Genomic DNA, 19,065 nt, shown 5'->3' with positions numbered 1-19,065 from the left:
TCTTGCTCCCACTCTCACTGCGTGATGTTGGCTCACCCTTCACCTTCCGTCATGACTGTAAGGTCCCTTCAGAGGCCTCCTCAGAAGCTGAGCAGATGCTGGCACCATGCTTCCTATAGAGCCTGTAGGATTGTGAGTCAGTAAATTACCCAGACTCAGGTATTGCTTTATGGCAACACAAGAATAGGCTAACACAGTCAAAGTCATGGAGCTGGCACAGGGCAGAGCCAGAATCTGCCTCCCATCCAAGTGAATTCAAAGCCCACGCTGTTCCCATCTCCCTGATCAGGGAGGTTCCTGGGCACACGATTACCCCTCAGGGCCACTTGAGGGGAAGTTCAGAAGCTGGAGCATGTTCAGGGGTGATGGCCCCAAACCAGGCTCCAGGAGGGACCACTGAAGGGATTGGGGACACCGGGCTTTGACAGAAGTAATCGCAGAATTTGTGGGGCTTCTTCAGATATCCAAAATGTTGTTACTGGGAATGAATAAGTGTTGTGGCCCCAGATGGCAGAGGTGTGGGCTTGATGCGGCTGATTTTAGTTCAGGTGAAGCAAGAACTTTGCCGGTCACATCCACTGGAAAAAGACTGGGCTGTCAAAGGATGCAGTGAGTCCCCATCTTTGGAGGCAGCCAAGTGCACCCGGAGTACTTAACTGCACCCTGAGTACCCCCAGTATACCCTGAGTACCCAAGTGCACCCCAAGCACACCAAGGACCACCCCCGGGTGGATGCCAAGGAGATAGTCAGGCTGCAGGTTGGAACAGGACCAGCTGACTTTAAATCCCTCTCTAACCCTGAGATACGAGGATGTAGCCTACACATCAAGAGGTGAATAGAATCTACCCTCATTTGCAAGGGTTGTCCCCAGGGCAGCGGTGGGTGCAGCCCATCCAGTGTTCCCACTGGGAGATGCCCACCGGGTGCTCAGGCTTTGTGGCTCCCCAAAGCTCTGTTTCTGACAGATTAAATTGGTCCTACTCTGGTGCCTGCTAAACATCCAAAGACACTTTGAGTTGAATACAAATCTTTATTATTTTGAAAACCACAGCAAAGGCACTTCAGAATCTCCAGGTACCCGGTCTCAGTTGCTGTTCGGTGGGGACAAGAGTGGTGCTGAGGGCATGGTCACGCCCTTCCGTGCTGCATGCAGAGGAGTGCGAGGCCAGGGCACTGACCTGGTCAGCCACCAGGGGAGCCCACGCCGCTTAGAACACAGTGTCCTTAGGTCAGGAATTTGTAGTTTGTTTTGTTATTAAGGTGGTAAGAGAATTTTTCATCCATTTAGAGCCTAACATTTTTAGATGAATGTTAATGGCTTCTTGGTTAGGATGGATACGTGTTCGTTTCTCAGCTGCTGAAGGATGTGTGTTCTAAAACAAAAGGGCTCCCAGCCAGCTCTCCGGCTGCCTGATAGAGAAGCATATCAGTAAGACACTTGTTAAAAACCCATATTCCCTGGCCCCTCTTGTGGAGACCCTGTCTCAGTAGATGGGAATGGGGCCGAGGTCTGTATAACCTGTGCCCAGGAGACTCTGTGACCAGCTTGGGAAGCTCCTGCAGGGAGGAAGGAATGACCCACAAGCCCCCAGGCCCTTCATGCCGAGGCATCTGTCTGGCTGGAGAAACGCTAAGGTTGGCGTTGTGCTCACACTGGGAAATGACCTGGAGGAAGTTGGGAAGAGGAGCCCAGGCCGGTTCTACCCTCTGGGTCAGAAACCCAGCTGGAAAGCACTGGAAATAGGGAAATAGAAGACTAAAAGGCTGGGACTCCCCCTCCCCCACACCCAACCTGCGTCCATGGCTGAGGTTGAGTGAGGAGGCCTGGAGACTCTGGCTTCATGGCCTTTGCTCTTGTTCTTCTGTGCCTCAGGGGTCGCTGCCCACCAGGCTCAGCAGGGTGTTCTTGTAGTCACCACTGGTGTCTTCCTGTGGGCAGGAGATGCATGAGCATGAGAAGGGGCTTGTTTGTGCCTGGCTTGGCAATGGCGGTGTGTTGTTATGACTAATAGCTGTGCCCCTGGCCTGCACCTGGCCCTGCCCTCCAGGGTTCCTAGCCGCAGGGGTTGTGCCATCACCCCTCTTTCCTTGTTTTTAATTTCATGCCATTCCTTTGCATGTCCTTTTGATTCTCTTAGCAATTACATGCAGGAGTGATGTGGAAAATGAATCAGAGACAGTTCAACTTCTAAACAAGGAAGATGTCAGCTGTCCCAGAGTTCTTCTATTCGGGAGCCAGGGGTGCCCAGCCATTCATTTACACAACACGATGCATCATTATTCAACACCTGCTGTGGCAGCTTGGGAACCAAGGCTGAGAGTGAGGCACCAGCACACACCTGGGGGCAGGGCCGGGGGTGGAAGGAGCCTGGACCATCGCGCCCTGATAGTGTGGCTGAGGCAAGCCCCTTCACCTCTGTGGGACTCATCTGTGAAATGAGATTAATGCTGCGCTGCCGTGCATCCTGCTGAGACGTGGTGAGGGCAGAGCAGGAGAAAGGCAAGCTGGTCTACCCTGCAGCTGACTCACATCGGGTCCACAGTGTTTGTCTCCTGATGAGACTGACCTTGTGGTCTGATGGCTGAGGAGCCCTGTTTCTTAGATACTGGTAGGTCCTGATGGGACTGGCTAGTCCAGGGTCTGCACACAGAGCTGGGAAATGGGCCAGGTCAGATCATCCAGATTCTTCTTCATGCAGTTGATGACAATGGGGCCAAGAGAGGGGAGCGGATTCATTCACAGCAGCATGGTGAGTAAGGGGTAGGCTGGGGCTAGACTTTCCACACTCTGAAGCAGTTTAGGTCTCATGGTTATTGTCTGTTTTTCACCGCTTAGTAAAATTTGCCTGTTTTGAATCTGAAATCTTGTCACAGGTTTCAAACTACAATTAATTTTTTTTTTTAACTTTTTTCTTTCTAGACACAGTCTCACTCTGTCACCCAGGCTGGAGTGCAGTGATGCAGTTCTAGCTCACTGCAGCCTTGAACTCCTGGGCTCAAGTGATCCTCCCGCCTTGGCCTACCAAAGCACTGGGATTACAGGTGTGGACCACCACGCCTGGTGATTTTTATTATTTTGAAGACAATTTTGTAATAGTTTTAGAAAGACAAGCATTAATTTTGTTTACTTTTTCAAATACATGAGTTATACTTGGAGTGTTTATATGTTTGCCTCTTAATTTCGATGCAAGAGTTTTTAGTTCATATTAGTATTGAAAACCATTTTGCTTTAATGACATCTGTGGTCTACACTAAAAAGAAAATGTTTTGTCAAGGTATTTGTGATTCTAACTCAATTTTCTTAAGTTACAACATTAGATAAAATTTGAAGAGGGTGGCTTTATCTATCTCTAGAAATCTCTCTGATGCCGTAAGTTACCATGTGTGGTTAAAAGGGTTAATGACAATCAGCTCAGACCGTCTGCAGGTGACAGCATCAGTCCAGGCTGGTGTGTGCCTTGCCCTCCTGTCTCCCAACAAGATTGGCTGGGGAGCCTAAAGTGAAACCAAGAATAATTCCAACCGTCCCTTCCCCCTGCCCACCTGCTGCCCCATCTTGAAACATCTGGAAACAGAAATGTCTTTTCCATCTATTGCCAGCTATGTGTTTCTTGAAAAGTGCACTTAACAACGACATTTGCAGAAGAGCTAGAGACTTGACTTAGTAGCCAAAGACGACTTGGGGATATATTTGTCCTAATGTGACTTCTGCTAATGAAATCATCAAGACCTCAATTTGCAGACACCCCCAGATGAGCTGTTTCTCCTGATTATCACAGTGTGATAATCACTCTGTGTTTTGAAGGCTCCAGAACTCTTGCTAATTGGAATCTGGTTAGACAGATCAATTAGACAGTCTATTGACGCTCATCTGACTTAGAAGTTGGCTGCCAGGACTACTTAAATCTGGATTTGAGCAGTGGACCCGATTCCTACCGGACTAGTGCATCTCATTGACTATTCAGAGGTGGCTTCTTCTGCAAGGATTTGGTGTCTTTTCCAAGGAGCAACCATAACGCAAATGTGAAACCAACTTCCTGAGTGGGACACAAGGGAGCCTCTGTGCCCTGGTCTCTGCATCCCCCCTCTGCCCCCAACTCCCCTTGGGATCCAGCCACACTGACCTCTGCTATTTCCTGCACACAACACATGGTCAGGAATACAAGCGCATGGTGCCCACTGGGAAGGGAAGGGCTCACGTGGCGTTGGCCACAGCCTCCAGGTCTCCCCGAATGTCTAGGTTTCAGGCTGGCCTCAACATTGGGAATGGCTGCTTACCATGATCATGCTGCTGAGGGTCTTGCCGTACATCTTCTTGAAGTGACACTTGATAAGATTTAAGTCAATCTCGCTCCTTGAAACGATGTTTCTTATCAGGGTCCCATCGCGCGTCCCTGCTCCCTGGGCAAGACAGCAGCCATCAAAATCCTGCCTCACCTTTCCTGTCCATCTCTGAGTGATGGATGGATCTGTGTGGTCGGGTTCTGGGGCTTTTAGAGGGAGGGAAGGAGCCTGTGCTTCAGTCAAGGAAGCATTAGGAGGGATGCTTTGGTGGCTTAGGGTGTCCACTCCTTCAATCCCTTCTCACCCACTGCCCAGAACTCTTCCTTTATGATGCCAAGTGCTCCAAACTGCATTATGTTTGGTTTGCCATATCATATTCTAGACACGAAATACTCACTGCTCCAGGAACAAGACTTCCTACTAGAGCAACAGCAGCAGTCAGCTCAGCCAGGAATTTCACAGGCAGGGCCTTCCTGCTCACCTTCATCCCTGACCAGTCTCATGTCAGCTAGGGCCACATGGCCAAGGGAATCGCATGCCCTCTCTCATTTCCTGGGCAGAAGTGGCCAGAGGGCTTGGGTTTCGGGTGTGGAACTAACTTCAGGGGATATCAGCAACCATCAATCAGAGAAAACAGGCATTGGTTTTAGTTTCAGGGAATTATTCACCTCTGGAGAGGCAGCGTCCCTTTCCCAGACTCAATTTCACCTCTGAGAACTAAAACCTTTCTGATCCACAACAGGTTGGGGTAAGAGAACTCCCCAGTGTGGAGGATGGTGGTGGCTTTGAGCTCCTTGACTTTGCACTTGGTGCTATGTAGGGTGACTGTCAGGAAGCAGAAGACAGGACAATTACCTTCATGGCATAGTAGAGTCTCTCTGCAAAGTAGCTGTGGAGGTTTCGGGTGCATTTCACTGGCAAACAAGAAAGCTACGTTAATGTCTGGAGCTGGTAGGTGGCACTGCCTACAACTTTATGTCTTCCCTTGGGTCTTAAGAGTCAGTGTTGTGCAAGGCTGGGCATATTTCTTTGTGCCCTGCCTTTCCCAAAGTGAGAGGCTTTGTGTCAGGTGGTGTGGGACAGGGAAGGAAGCCCGGGGCACTGGGCACAGCTCCAAAGGCCCAAGCAGGCAGGCAAAGTGTAAGATGTGAAATGCACCGGACTGTGGGGCTCATCTGAAGACACCAGCTCAAGCCCATCCGAGGGCAGCTCAGACTCAGGACAGGCCCTGGGCTCTCAACTGAAAATCCAGTCACTCAGCTCCACAGAGGCACTGTGGTATGGTGGCTGCTGGCCTTAGAGTGCCCTCTCTCTGTCACTTATCAGCAGGAACGCTGCATTTTGAATTCCCATGTGACAAGTGGAGTTTGGCCCCAGAGGACTAAGGCACCTGGGGGTGTCTGGTCCAGAGAGTGGGCCCATGCTTGCTCCCATGGGTGCTGCTCAGAGACTTGGCATCTGAGTGGGGAAGGTTGGCGTTTTCACCCAGGGCTGTAGAAGGAGCGTGGGCTTTGAGTGAGGTAGGCGTGTATTCACTTCCTGTCTTGATGGTGCAGTATGGTTTCATTACTTGACCTCCCTGACTCATCTGGGAAGTGAGACTGATGCAAGGCTTCAAGGGTAAGTAAATAGGAAGGCCCAGCATGACAGGGCACTGCATGGCTTCACTGTTCCCTGCTAGCAGACTTCATTCACGGCAGGTTCAGGCCAGATCCAGGGGTGGACTTTGGAAGCTGAGATTGGAGCAGGGGTGTGATTAGATGTCCTGACATAGACCGGATTGTGTCACAGCATCCAAGGCCAGCTGGGGTGTCTCAGATGGCCCTGTCCACCGAGAGAGGCAAGGACACAGCAGGGAGCCTGCTGGCTGCTGGCCTCTGCACGGAGGCAGCCTGGTGTGGAGCTGAGAGCTGCAGACCAGGAGTCCGGACCTGGGCTCTGTGTGTAAGTGAGAGAAGAGACGTCCCTCTGTCCTGGGCCTCAGCTCTCTACTCTGCAGGGACTCTTGCCATTGTGATCTCAGCCCTGGACCCCATGAGAGCTCTGGAGTGGGTCCTCCTGAGTAGCCTGACTTCCTGCTGTGGGGAAGATCCCCAGTGTTTCTCAGCACCAGACCATCCGTCACTCAGTTTGGACTCAAGCCACACATCACTGTTTCTTCAACTGGCAATGAAGGCAGGGGCCGGGCCCCCGGCTCATGTCCAGAAAGGTGACTTTGTGCTGGCCAGGGCTTCATAACCAGAGCCAGAGCGCTCCCTGCATGGCTGCCATGAGTACACAAAGGGTTGGGGCTGGCATAATCACTGGCATATGTATTCGTGTGTGCACACACACACTGTCTCTCTCACACACACTCACATCACACTGTCTCACACACACTCACATCACACTGTCTCACACACACTCACATCCCACCCACGCAGTCATGCATACACACCCTCAGGCACACTCTCATGCAAACACGTTCTCACGCACACACACTCTCATGCACACACACTCTCATGCACACTCATGCACACACACACTCACGCAGACACACTCTCATGCACACACACCCTCATGCACATACACCCACACAGCACTGGGCACCACGTGGGCATCACAGAGATCAATCCTTGGCAGCACACACTGGGACTCTAGAGGTGGAGCAGTCCCTGGGTGAAGGGGACAGGCAGAGTGTGCATTGAGGGGACATCCCGTGAAGGTGACATGGATTATTTCTCTTGCGGTCACATCTCTAGGCCCTTTGTTCTTTTGGTGCTGCCCCACGGTGAGCCCTGTGGCCTGAAAAATGTGCATGTCTGAGCTCTTACCTACAGTGAGCATGGCCTCTTCCAGCGAGCCGTGGGTCTCACTCTTGATGCTGTCCTCAATGCTCTTGTTGGCAATTTTCTCATACTCTTCAAACACTGTGGAGAGGGCTCTGCTCAGGGGATGGTCAGACCTCCTTGTGATGCCCCTCAGTGTCTCGGATCAGAGACTGCACATCAGTGTGCTGCCCTGACCTCCCACTTGGTGGCCAGGGAAAGAGTCCTGGCCTCCGTGGCTCTCTCCCTGACTCTAGACTTGGCAAGGCAGAAGCATGAGGGAGAGACTCATGACCAGGATACGCCCTGTGACCCCGGCCCCAGCCCCCTCCCTCCCTGGTACCTCTCAGCAGGTGAGTGGCACTGCACGTGCACAGGATGGTGATGAATTTCATCTCATCAGTCCCACGGATCTTCTTGCCTGCCGCATACAGATCGTAGCATTGGAACACCCACAATAAGCCGGTGAGGGAGACCAGGGAGGTGAGGGACTGAGCCCCAGAGTCCCAGAGCTTTGCAGCCGTGGCTGGGCCCTGTCCACTCTACCAGGCCAGCATGCTCCTCTGCTTGGTCATCTCTGACAGGGAGCTCCCCTTTCTCTAGCAGCTCTGGCTTAGAATCTTTTCTCCATCCTGGGCTACAATCTGCTCTAGGAACTGCCCAGTTCCCAGGCTTCCCTCTGCCAGCAGGCAGACCTACAAAACCTGGACACATTGTGTCCAGCCCTGGGGCTCAGCATCCCCAGGTTCATGGGCTGTTGCTGCCAGGACAGAGCTTTAGTGCTCCCCCACCCCCAAGTCACGCTCCTTCCTCCCGAGTCTCCCAGCACCCTCACTCTCCTCCCCAGACACCAGAGGGCAAAGGCCTATAGGGAGCTGAGCTGGGTGGGTCCCAGCTTAGTGTCAGAGAAAGCCCCCACAGGCAGAGGAGCTGGAGTCCAGATGGCAGGGGGTGGGGCCACATGGCCAGCTGGGCGCAGCCTCACCTGTGCATCTTGGAGGGCCAGTCCCGGGTCTACAAAGCTGCTCACATCATCCCTGCTGCCCTAGGAGCAGAGGAGGTGGATCTGTAAGGCAGGCCAGCTGACGAGAGCATTAAGGGCAGAGGCGGGATCCTGGGCTTGGAGGGTAGGCATGGCTCTGCTGCTTTTTGGCTGTGGAAACTTCAGCAAGCCAGTTATTCTCTTCAGCCCTCGGTTTCCTCATTTGTACAATGGGGGTGGTAAGGACTGTCTCATAAGGCTTGGGGGATTCAGTGAGCTAAGGTAAGCAAAGTGCCTGGCATGAGGCCTGCACGAAGGCTCTGCTCTCCTCGCCCTTCCAGGACGCTCTCACATGGCTGAGTAAGGACAGGTGTGGGGCCTCTGCAGTCAGGACCCTCTAACCATGCTGAGACACATCCAATGAGCCCTGGCTGCTGGGCTATCCCATGCCCCTGCCTTGATTCTTGTGGCTCTATTCCAGGGCTACTCCCTGGAGTGGAGCTCTTGGGACCCCCAAACCACGGCACTCCCAAGAGCCTAGGTTGTGATACCTGCAGGAGGTACACCAGGATCCTCTCCAGGTAGCCACTTGTGTCTGCTTGGATGTCCTCCTCCAGGCTGGACCCGTAGTCTGCAGGGAAACAGGACCATGAGGCACAAGCAGAGGTCCACAGCCTGATTTCTTCCTTCCAGCCCTGTTCCCCATACTTCTCCTGATTAAAGCCTTCTAGGAATGAAAGTCCTTGGCACAGGGCATGGATGCAATGCTCGGATGTCCAAGTGGCTGCCACCTGGGTGGTGGTTCACAACTAGAAGCAACATGCATATACAACCAAGCGCAAAGCACAAGATGGACCAGATCAGAGAGCGAGGCCAGGGGCTGCCAACCAAGCTCCATTTCATCTCAAGGCTTGGCAAAGCCAAAGCCTCCAGCAAAACTCCCCACTGGCTACACAATGTGGAGGACTGACTGGCCTGTGCTAGCCTGGGGTCCACACCCCCCACTAACACAGTCCTCAGGGCAGAGATTTTAGTTGGTCACGTGCCTCTCTCCCCTGTAAGGGGCTGGTGAGCTTACAGATCAAGTCTAAGTCATGTTCAATGTCACCATCAGGCACAGATCTTGGCACACGGTTGGTGCTCAGCACCTGTGGGTAAAAAAGTCCCCAAAGGGTCCTTTCTAGTGTGGTCCAGGTTACTTCTTGATCCTTGTTCCCCGCCAGGCTGCCAAAGCTTGTGGCCACTCCTGAGCCCCTCCATCTGTGCCACCCCTTACCTTCCTCATACGCCTTCATTATCTCCTACAGCTGGTTCTTGGTCCGAGAGGCCAGGATCTCAATGATGACACCCTCCTTGGTTCCTAAGCCCTGTGGACAGAAACCTCTGCCTGCTGGAGTGCTCTGCCATGACCTTCTGCTCTGTCCACACCTTCTTTTCTCAAGATGCCTAAGCCTCAGGGAGGATGTTGAGATTGTTTATGCCCAGACCCGTTTGTCCCCGTAAGATATGTTTGTGTTCTAGTGTGTAGCGTCTTTTGTGTGTGTTCGTTTCGTGTCTCATCCACAACACCAGGCCCTATCATGTGCGCTGCTAAGTCCGACGGTAACAGATGTCGGTCAGAGTGTGGGCATTTTCTCTTAGGCTTACAGCTATTTCAATGGTTTACATTAAAATTGTTGTTCCTGCGCTTTTACAAACGGTTGTAACCTTATTGGAGATTCTCCAGGTGTTTTTCTTTGAGATATATGGAGGAATGTGTTTGTGTTGGGCCCAGGAAGTGGAGGCATTGCTCAAGGCTGTGATGTGTTTGTGTCGGGCCCAGGAAGTGGAGGCATATGGGGCGATGTGATGTGCTCAAGGCTGTGATGTGTTGAGGAATGTGTTCTTTCAGATGTGATGAGAAAATCACATGCTTGTCTTCAGTGATGGACATTGAGGGCAAGTGGTGTGATGGGGAAGCCCTGTCTCAGCTCTCCCTCCTTAGGTGGGTGGTGTCAGACAGGCTGCTCCATGTCCTGCAGCCTAAGCATCCCGATCCATAAACAGGAATAAGCCTCCCCTGCCCCAAAGGTAGATTAGGGGACACGGGTGTAAAATGCCTGGCAGTGCCCACGCAGCAGCATCTTTTCAAGCAAAATGACTATAGTTACTGGGTCCCCATCCCTATTAATCTGCAAAAGCAAAGAGTAGTGAGAGGTAAAGGGAAACCCAGGGGGCTATGCCTGGGACTGTAGAGGCAGGTTGCCAATACCACTGTACACCTGAGCTTGTGAGGTTCTGAGAAGTACCGATTTTGGCTTCATCATGGCCACTCAACGTGTCAGTCAGGAACCAGTGACTCCAGGTGTTGGGTGCAGTCTGAGCAGCTGACTGCCTGCTCACTGGGCCCAGCTGTGGCCCATGTGGCCATTCCAAGCAGTGGCTCAAGGGGAGCTCTGGGCTGCCAGTGCCTGGTCCCCGTATTGCCCCTACCCAGTCATGTGAGCACCCCTGCCACTTCCCTGCCCTGTTAGCCTGGTTACCTTAATGGCATCATGCAGCTCCTTGGCTTCGTATCTGTATGGCAGGTACATAAGGGCCACAATGAGCCTCTCGAACTTGCCACACAGCTCCGACTTCAAGGTCTCAGTGAGGTCCTAATGCAGGAACAGGGAAAGGTGATATTTGTCGTAAGCCAGACCCACCTGAGTGCAGGCAGCGGTGTGGTGGCTGGGCCCAGGGGCTTGGGCTGGATTCTGCGTGGGCCCTGCCATGTGCTGGCTGGGTTTCTTGGGCCAGCTCCTTAGCTTCTCTGAGCATCAGTATCTTTACCAGTTACATGGAGATAAACATGCTCCTGCTTCATCCCATTGCTTTGGGTGTTGATAGAGAGATGTGTGTGACTCAACTCAGCATTCAGTGCAGTGCTGGGCACATCATAAGCTCTCAGTAAAATGAAATTGGCATTGCTAGCTAGACTGCAAGCTCTGAGTGTGGCATTGCCATAAAATACGTGTGCCTCCTTTGAAGGGCACATGTTGCTACAAGGAGCCATCAGGCTACATCAGCTGATCTGCAGAGCAGCAGAGAGATCAACGGCTTTGTCAGACCTGGATTTTAATCCCCCACCTTGTTGATTACAGGCTCTGGGACCTTGGGCAACTTACAGCCTCTCTGAGCACCAGTTTCTCCAAATGTTTGAATGCAAAGAATAATGTATAGCTGTGAGGACTAAGAGAAGGAAACTGTAAAAATGTGCACTGGGTTCTCCAAGAGAATATCTGAGCTGATCTTCCCTTGTTAAATCTCCAGACTAATGATTTGAGTCACTAGAGGCTTCAGGCAACCATGGCTATGCACATATTTAATCCTGTGTTTACTGTGTACCCTCAAATGTCAGGCTTTGCCCTAGGGGTGGAGGGCAGGTGGGAGGAGAAACAAAGGGTCCAGCATACTTGTTCCAGGCTCTTAGAATTCCCAGGTGGCAGAAGGGATGAGGTGTGGGTGCAAGCAGCTCGACTGAGGAAAATGTGCCCACACCCCAGAACAGAGCAAAGCCAGGCCCTGCATGCTCAGGGTATGGGAAAGAGAAGGTGGTCTGGGCTCAGGGGGCAGGGCAAGATAGCCTGGGGGCAGGGAGACAGACCTCCAGTGGGGCCTGTGGGGTGCATGAGAAGGAATGCTGTGAGAGAGGAGGCAGGAAAGGAAGCAGGGAAGGCCAGCCCCTGGCCCGGGCACTGACACCTAAAAGTAGGTCTGCCAGATGAAACACAGGGCGGCCAGTTACATGTGAATTTCGATAAAGAACAATTGTTTTCGTGCATATAGGTTCCATGTGCCCATGCTGCCAGTGGGCTGGCTCTAGGGGAAAGTCATCCAGAATGGAGCTGCCTCCCAGGCTATACCCCCAACCCCAAGGCTCACCTATCCCCACCCCCACCAGCCTTCCCCTTGCCTTGCCAAACAGCCTTGAAGGACTTGGCGATCTGCTGCGGCTGTGCGTTGCTTCTCTTGGTGAGCACATCAATGATAGCCTGCTCGTTGGTCCCTGCAGGGATACAGCGTGAGTGACCCTCTACCCCAGGGTGACCCACTGGTGAGGGTGGAGGAGGGGAAGGTGAAGGCAGCTGCTTGGTGGCTGAGCAGCTGGGAGCCAACACCCGGATAGTTCCAAAACCCCGGACCATTTCCCACCCCACACCCCCACAATGCTGGGGTGTGCCCAGGGCCAGCCTCACAAGATGGAATCTGAGGTCTGGGTGGCTCTGGACATCAGCCCGGGCCTTTGGAGCTTGGCCGAGTGAGATCTCCGGCTCTGCCCTCCTTTGTGTTGGTCACAGTAGGGGAAGGTCAGGACTAAGAGTCCAACCCCTGGATCTGAGGCCTGGCCCAGCAACTGCGTGGCATTGGGCAGCCAGCCTCATTTCCCTGGGCCTCCGTTTTCTCATTTGGGAAGTGGAGATAACTTTCTGCTTCACAGAAAGCAGAGGGCATGAGAATGTTTTCTGGGCTTGTCAGGAGCGGCAGTTCTCGTTAATGCCCCTGATCCTCAGGCAGAGCCGGCTAAGGGGTCAGTCCCAGCTGGGGTGAGGTCAGGGTGCATGCTCTGCTCTCAGGTCAGGAGGGCTTTCTGGGCAAGCTGTTTAAATCTGGCCTCAGGTCAGCCCTTGCCCACTCATGGTAGTGCTGAGGGCGGCACTGGGCAAGTGCCGGAGATGGGAAGGGAGCCGGCTCCGTGGCCATTGACATGCGGCAAGGGGGCCTTCAGTCAGCCCCACAAACTCCCCACACCTCTGTTCCTGGCGTTGTACAGCACCATCCCCTTCATACTTCATGTGACACACGAGGCCAAGAATTATTGGGGCCACTTTACAAGTGAGAAAGCTGAGACTGATGGGAAGTCACTCACAGGGACACATAGCTGACCTCCCCACCCCTATTACCCAGGGAAGAGCAGCACCCTCCTGTCCAGTCTTGCAGGGTGGGTGCTGACCTCACTGCAGAAACAGAAGGCTATGTGACTCTCTGGGTAGTAGAGTCAGTCTCAGAGTATCACGGGACACCCCAGCTCCCCAGATGTCCCCTGGCACCTGCTTGCCAGGGCTGTGAGCAGAGAGGTCTTGAGCAGAGATGGCAAGGCTGCCAACAACTACTCACCGATCCCCTTCATGGCTTTGTAGAGGGTCTCTGCATCAGGGTCTGGGTTGAAGTGGGAGCTGCTCTTCACTGTGACACCCTCCTGTTCAATCTGCAAGAGAACCAGGCCTGCTCAAAGCAGGCAGGGACAGGGAGGGCAGAACAGGCTCCCAGCCCATCTTGTAGCCTGCCCTGACAGGGTAAGCCCCTCCCCTGGGCACGGAGATCTGCTCAGCCCTTGCAGGCCAGTACTGAGTCCTTCAGCCCCTTGGCCAACAGGGTGGAGTAGCCAGAGCCAGAGTTTGTGGGGAGAAGCCACGAAACCTTTCCTGTCCCTACCTGTGCCATCTGAGGGCAGATAGCAGCCCCAGTCACACCTAGCTCCTTCCAGCATCACCCACCAGCAGCAGGAAGGGACAAACTCACCCAAAGTTAGGGGAGAACGATCACTTAAGCAAAGGCTTCCTGGAGCTGCATGCGCCGCCTTCAGAGCGTGCAGATGAGGCTGGAAGGCTGGGCATAGTTCTGCCTTTCTGAGGAATGGTTTGAGCTCAGTCTGCCCTCTTCCTGGGGAGTTAGGACTTACAGGAACTTAGAGGGCGGGGGCTCAGCTGAGCATCCTGATAGTTCAGGGTGTTTGCAAGTCCACAGGCCCATGGGGCTCAGAGCGTCAGGTTTAGAAAAACCCGCAGGATGCTCTGCAGATTGTGAAATGAACCAGATAACCAGGTGCCTGAGCCCTTGACTTCCAAGCCTCCAGTTCAGGGCTTGCCTGGAGGCTCTTTAAACTGCAGAATTTCTCAGATGATTAAGACAGACGACTCCTCATAAGCATGTTTCGGGTGGAGGAATGGTAGAGAGTGGAGGGATATTGGAGATAGGTATTGAATTAGAGGGAGACTCAGAGATACTCCAGGATGAAAAAGAGTTTAGTCCCATCCAGTCTTGTCTTCCATTCACCTGTTCACTTATTCCTTCCATCACCTCCATCATTTGCCCTTCTACTTTCCCACCTACCCACTTATCCATTTGACTACCACATCCATCCATCCATCCATCCATCCATCCATCCATCCATCCATCCAGGCCCTGGGCTAGATTCTGAAAATACAGAGATTCCCATGGATGGTATATCTGTAAGTATCTTTCCTTTGAGTAAGAGGTAAGGCATCTTTCTGAACCCTTTGCTTTAATTTCAAATGTCTGCTGACAGATCTTCCTGAGTCATTTCTTAGCACCATGTTGCACAGCAGAAATTGTTAGAAATAATTCCTATGGAAATTCCATCCAGAGACAGCCAATGTGGTCCCAGATATTGCTCATCAGTGCACACACACACGATATCCCTTGCTTGTAGAGTAACGCTCTGCTATTACTCCTTTTAGCACTTTGAGCCCCTTGTGTGTGCCAGACCTGGGCCAGGTGCTTTAGATGCAATGCTTATGTCACGGCTTCCTCAACAGTTGTGCTAGGTAAGTACTGATCCCTCACTTTACAGAAAGGGAGCTGGACTCCCTTACACAGACAGTAAGCAGTGCTGCTGGGACTCCCCAGCCTGACTCAGAAGCTGAGCTCTATCTACCTCCCCTGCCCTACTGATGACTCAACCTTTCCCAGGCAATGAATGTTCCTGGAATGTTCCACTGAAGGAAGCTTCACCCACAGGAATGCAGGTCGTCTGGGAAGGTGCGGGGCATCTCAGCTCTCAGTGCCTGCCGGCTTCCCTCTGTCCCGGCTCTCTCGGGTGCTGTGGTGCACCAGCTAGTGGCCAGGTTGTGTGACTGCATCCCTCAGGAGCATGCAGTCCAGCAGGGGTGCGGTAGGGTTCAGGTGAAGCATTTGTAAGCAGCTCCCAGGCTGGTTCTTATTTTGCTGCATTAAGAAGCCTCTGTCTCACTTCCCACTCTAAGGTTTTAGAAAATAAGTGTTCTGGCCAGGCGTGGTGGCTCAAGCCTGTAATCCCAGCACTTTGGGAGGCCGAGACGGGTGGATCACGAGGTCAGGAGAGCGAGACCATCCTGGCTAACATGGTGAAACCCCGTCTCTACTAAAAAATACAAAAAAAAAAAAAAAAAAAAAAAAAAAAATAGCCGGGCGAGGTGGCGGGCACCTGTAGTCCCAGCTACTCGGGGAGGTTGAGGCAGGAGAATGGCGCAAACCCGGGAGGCGGAGCTTGCAGTGAGCTGAGATTCGGTCACTGCACTCCAGCCTGGGCGACAGAGCGAGACTCCGTCTCAAAAAAAAAAAAAAAAAAGAAAAGAAAATAAGTGTTCTAGGAATTGGAGCCCTGGCCATCAATGTGGAGTCCTGGAGCTCCAGAACCCCTGCTGAGAAGGAAGGGTCAGCCTCAGGCTCCTGCAGGGTCTTGCCCAGGGCCGTGCTAGTACAGATAGGCACATTTGCATTGAAAAGGTGACTCAGACCAGACTGTGACTACATCTATTAATATAACTCGTTCTGTGACAGGCACGGGGGAGCTGCCACACCTTGGCCTTCCCCTGCTATGTGGCTGCCCAGAGGCCTGGGAGATGGGTTTGTCTCTATGAGACACAGAGGAAAAGACAACACCAAAAAGAGAGGTGCAAAGGGGCTCTGCCTGCAGACAGCGCCTCTCCAGTGGCTCCCTCATCCCTCCCATCCTGTTCCTGGTCCAGCTTTGTGCCCAGAGGACACTGGGTCCTCGCTGGAAGCTCAGCTCTTGCAGGTGCAGGTGGGGTCTACCTGTGAACTTGCTGCCCCGAGCCAGCTGTCGCATAGGACAGGGACGGCCAGGGTACATTTTTGGCCCTGGAGTCAGGCTGTTCAGATTCTCACCCAGACTCTGACACTTACTAGTGAGTTCGGGCACCTGCCTAGCCTGCTTGTGCCTCAGTTTCCTCATCTGTGGATAAGGATACTGGTATCTACTTCATAGACTTCTTTTTTTTTTAAATTTTTTTGAGTCGGAGTTTCGCTCTTGTTGCCCAGGCTGGAGTGCAATGGTGCTATCTCGGCTCACCGCAACCTCCGCCTCCCAGGTTCAAGCGATTCTCCTGCCTCAGCCTCCCTAGTAACTGGGATTACAGGCATGTGCCCACCACACCCGGCTAATTTTGTATTTTTCGTAGAGACGAGTTTCTCTATATTGGTCAGGCTGGGCTCGAACTCCCGACCTCAGGTGATCCACCCACCCCGGCCTTCCAAAGTGCTGGGATTACAGGCATGAGCCACCACGCCCGGCCTTCATAGACTTCTTGTGAGGTTCAAGGGAGATACTGAATGTGAGGTGCTTAGAGGAGGCCCCGGCACACAGTAGGGACTCAGTGAGTGCCACAGTGATCCTGTCAATTTGGCAGGTCCCTACATGGAGTGTCCTGCTGCACTGGGTGCAAGGCCCAGTGTCAGACCACCTTGACCAGCAAGTGACTTTGGAAACCACCCAGCACTGGGATCTCCCTGCCATGTCCACCTCCTCAAAGGCAGGTTCCCAGCAGCCTGGTTGAAGCTGGAGGCTGCCATGGCCCCTTGTCCTGGAAGATGGCTGCTTCCCTGGGGGCCAGGGGAGCTGCCCCACCTCACCCTGGCTTCCTGTGTGTCCCACCTGTCCAGAACCTAGCATGTCTGGCCCTGAGGACCCTTGCCTGGGTTGTGATATCTACGATCCAGAGATTCCCTGAAGCTGGACAAGCCTGGTTCCCACAAAAGCTCACAGAGAGCCTGGGGCTGGGCAGAGAGACCCAAGTGCTCTCTGACTGGAGCCTGCTGGCCATTGGACCCTAGCAAGTCACTCAGTGTCTCTGAGCTTCCATTTCCTCATCTGCAAAACAGAAAGTGCAGCCCTGTCATGCCTGGGAGGAAAGGAAAAGGGCGTGCAGAGCCGGCAGCCAGGAGATGTCACCTCTGTCCCCTCCTGGATATTCAACTCCTTAGCACAGCGATGGCCTCAGGCTCAAGCATAGATGGAAAGCTCCTGAGAACCCATCAGTTCTGCTGGGGATGGGCTGCCCTGAGCGCCGGGTTCCTCAGGGCTCTAGTAGGCCAGGTCCTCCTGCTTCCCCTCTTCCCTCTCCAGTCTTGACAAATGAACATGATTGATCTCGGAGGTGAAGGCACTGATGGGTCCCCAACAGCATATTCAGGTTACTCTCCCGCTCAAAGCCCTTCAATGCCTTCCCACTGCTCTTAAGGTAAAGTCTGAACTCCTCAGCCTGCCAGGCAAGGCCTTTCGGGACCTGATCCTGCCTTCTTCCCCAGGTCCATCTTCTCTGGAACCAGGTCCCTCGAGCTGTGCTGAGCAGCTTCCCTCAAAGCCAAGCTCCCCGCCCTCTGACCCTCTGACACAGTTCCCTCTGCCGGGAGCAGTATGCGTGATTCTCCCCAAATGCACACGTGTGTGCACCCCATACACATTTACACACAAGGCTCAACCATGACACACCCTCCTTTGAGTGGTCTCACCCCTTCAAGGGTCTCCCCCGCACTCCTCTCAAACCTCAGCTTCCCCCTTGCATTTCTAGATTTCTTCAGCGGCCTGTCTTCCGGCTCAGGTCCCATCCCTGCCATGGGCACTCTAGGCCTGGGACTATTTCATCTCGGCCCCTCCCCACCCTCCATGCTTGGCCCAGGAGGCAGCGAAATGTAGAATAAGCCACTCCCAGCCAAGGGCGACTTTACATTTCTCAGGCCTCCCTGGTGACCAGCACCCAACACCATGCAGGAGCCCAACTCCCTTGCCAGCTCCCACTTACCCAGGCTTTCCACCAGGCCATCTCGTTCACCTCGGGGGCACCTTTCCCAGGGAGATGAAGAGATACAAGTCGGCCTCCACACGTCTGGCTCCTGCAGCAGAGGAATGAGCAGGCTGCTGCCTTGGGTGTGGGGGTGCAAGCCCGCCCTGGGCCGCACCCAGTGCCACACCTGCCTGCTGCCCCCTCGCCCCCGGGCTCTGCCTGGCTTTGGGCATCTCCTGTGGCTCCCAGGCCCCACCCAGACACTGTCCAGGCCTGCTCTTGGGAATTATGCAACTCACTGTCAGATAATTGGGCTGTGGTTGTTATGCATACTGGAAATTCTTAGCTCCAGCCTGCAAAATCTCCACTCAGTAAACACAGCTCCATGTTGATCAGGCTGGTCTCACACTCCCGACCTCAGGTGATCTGCCCACCTCGGCCTACCAAAGTGCTGGGATTACAGGAGTGAGCCACCGCACCCAGCCCATTTTCATCATTCCTAACAGCCATGGAGCATTCCATTTAATCAACTGTATATGCAATATTTTATTTTTCCCGGGGCCAAGGGGCTCATATTCACCACAGTTGGGAGGCCAGTTGGTGAGAAGGTGGCAGGCGGCACAGCCACCTTATACAGCATGCCATATTGGTCCACTGTCAGACAGGTGATGGCCTCAGCTCCACCACCCCTCTGGTGACTCCGGCTCCTGCCTGGCTCTGCCCGGCCACCACAACCCCTCGGGAGCATTCAGAGGCATCACTGGAGGGTGTGTGGTTAGTGGAGCAGCTGGTAGTTCTCTGCATATCCTCGCTGCTCATGGGGAGGTCTCGTTTCTTTGGTGGAAGCCATTCCTGACTCCTCTCATGAACAGGTTTCATATTGCTTTGTGGTGTTCCTGGAGCCTGGAAGGAGTCGGCTTGCTCCCTGGGGCATCAGGAGGGGCTTCTCTGTAGCTTCTCTGTACCCCTCTCTGCTTCTGGCTGGGGCGCCCACATCTGAACTTCCAGTGGTGCTTCTGAGCAGCTGTAGTAAGTGTCCTCCCATCCTCCCGGCTGTCAGGCCTCTGAGCCCAAGCCAAGCCATATCATCCCCTGTGACTTGCACAGATACGCCCAGGTGGCCTGAAGTAACTGAAGAATCACAAAAAAGTGAAAAGGCCCTGCCCT

General features: G+C 53.5%; 1 protein-coding gene across 1 annotated transcript; it reads right to left on the bottom strand.

The window, feature by feature from the left end:
* Positions 1-1,870: 1,870 nt before the first annotated feature.
* Positions 1,871-17,937, bottom strand: ANXA8L1 (annexin A8 like 1). The gene is made up of 10 exons (XM_017891731.1): positions 17,917-17,937; positions 13,211-13,301; positions 11,998-12,101; positions 10,597-10,710; positions 8,078-8,137; positions 7,436-7,529; positions 7,099-7,194; positions 5,141-5,199; positions 4,280-4,402; positions 1,871-1,930 (listed from the first exon to the last, which is right to left on the bottom strand). Exons 1-10 carry the CDS (start codon positions 17,935-17,937, stop codon positions 1,871-1,873), a joined length of 822 nt encoding a protein of 273 aa, XP_017747220.1.
* Positions 17,938-19,065: the final 1,128 nt, after the last annotated feature.

The sequence above is a fragment of the Rhinopithecus bieti genome, unplaced genomic scaffold (genome assembly GCF_001698545.2).
Source record: "Rhinopithecus bieti isolate Rb0 unplaced genomic scaffold, ASM169854v2 scaffold_22357, whole genome shotgun sequence".
Classification (NCBI taxonomy): domain Eukaryota; kingdom Metazoa; phylum Chordata; class Mammalia; order Primates; family Cercopithecidae; genus Rhinopithecus; species Rhinopithecus bieti.
The sequence above is the reverse complement of the archived record's forward strand: the minus strand, read 5'-3'. Positions and strand labels throughout refer to the sequence as shown.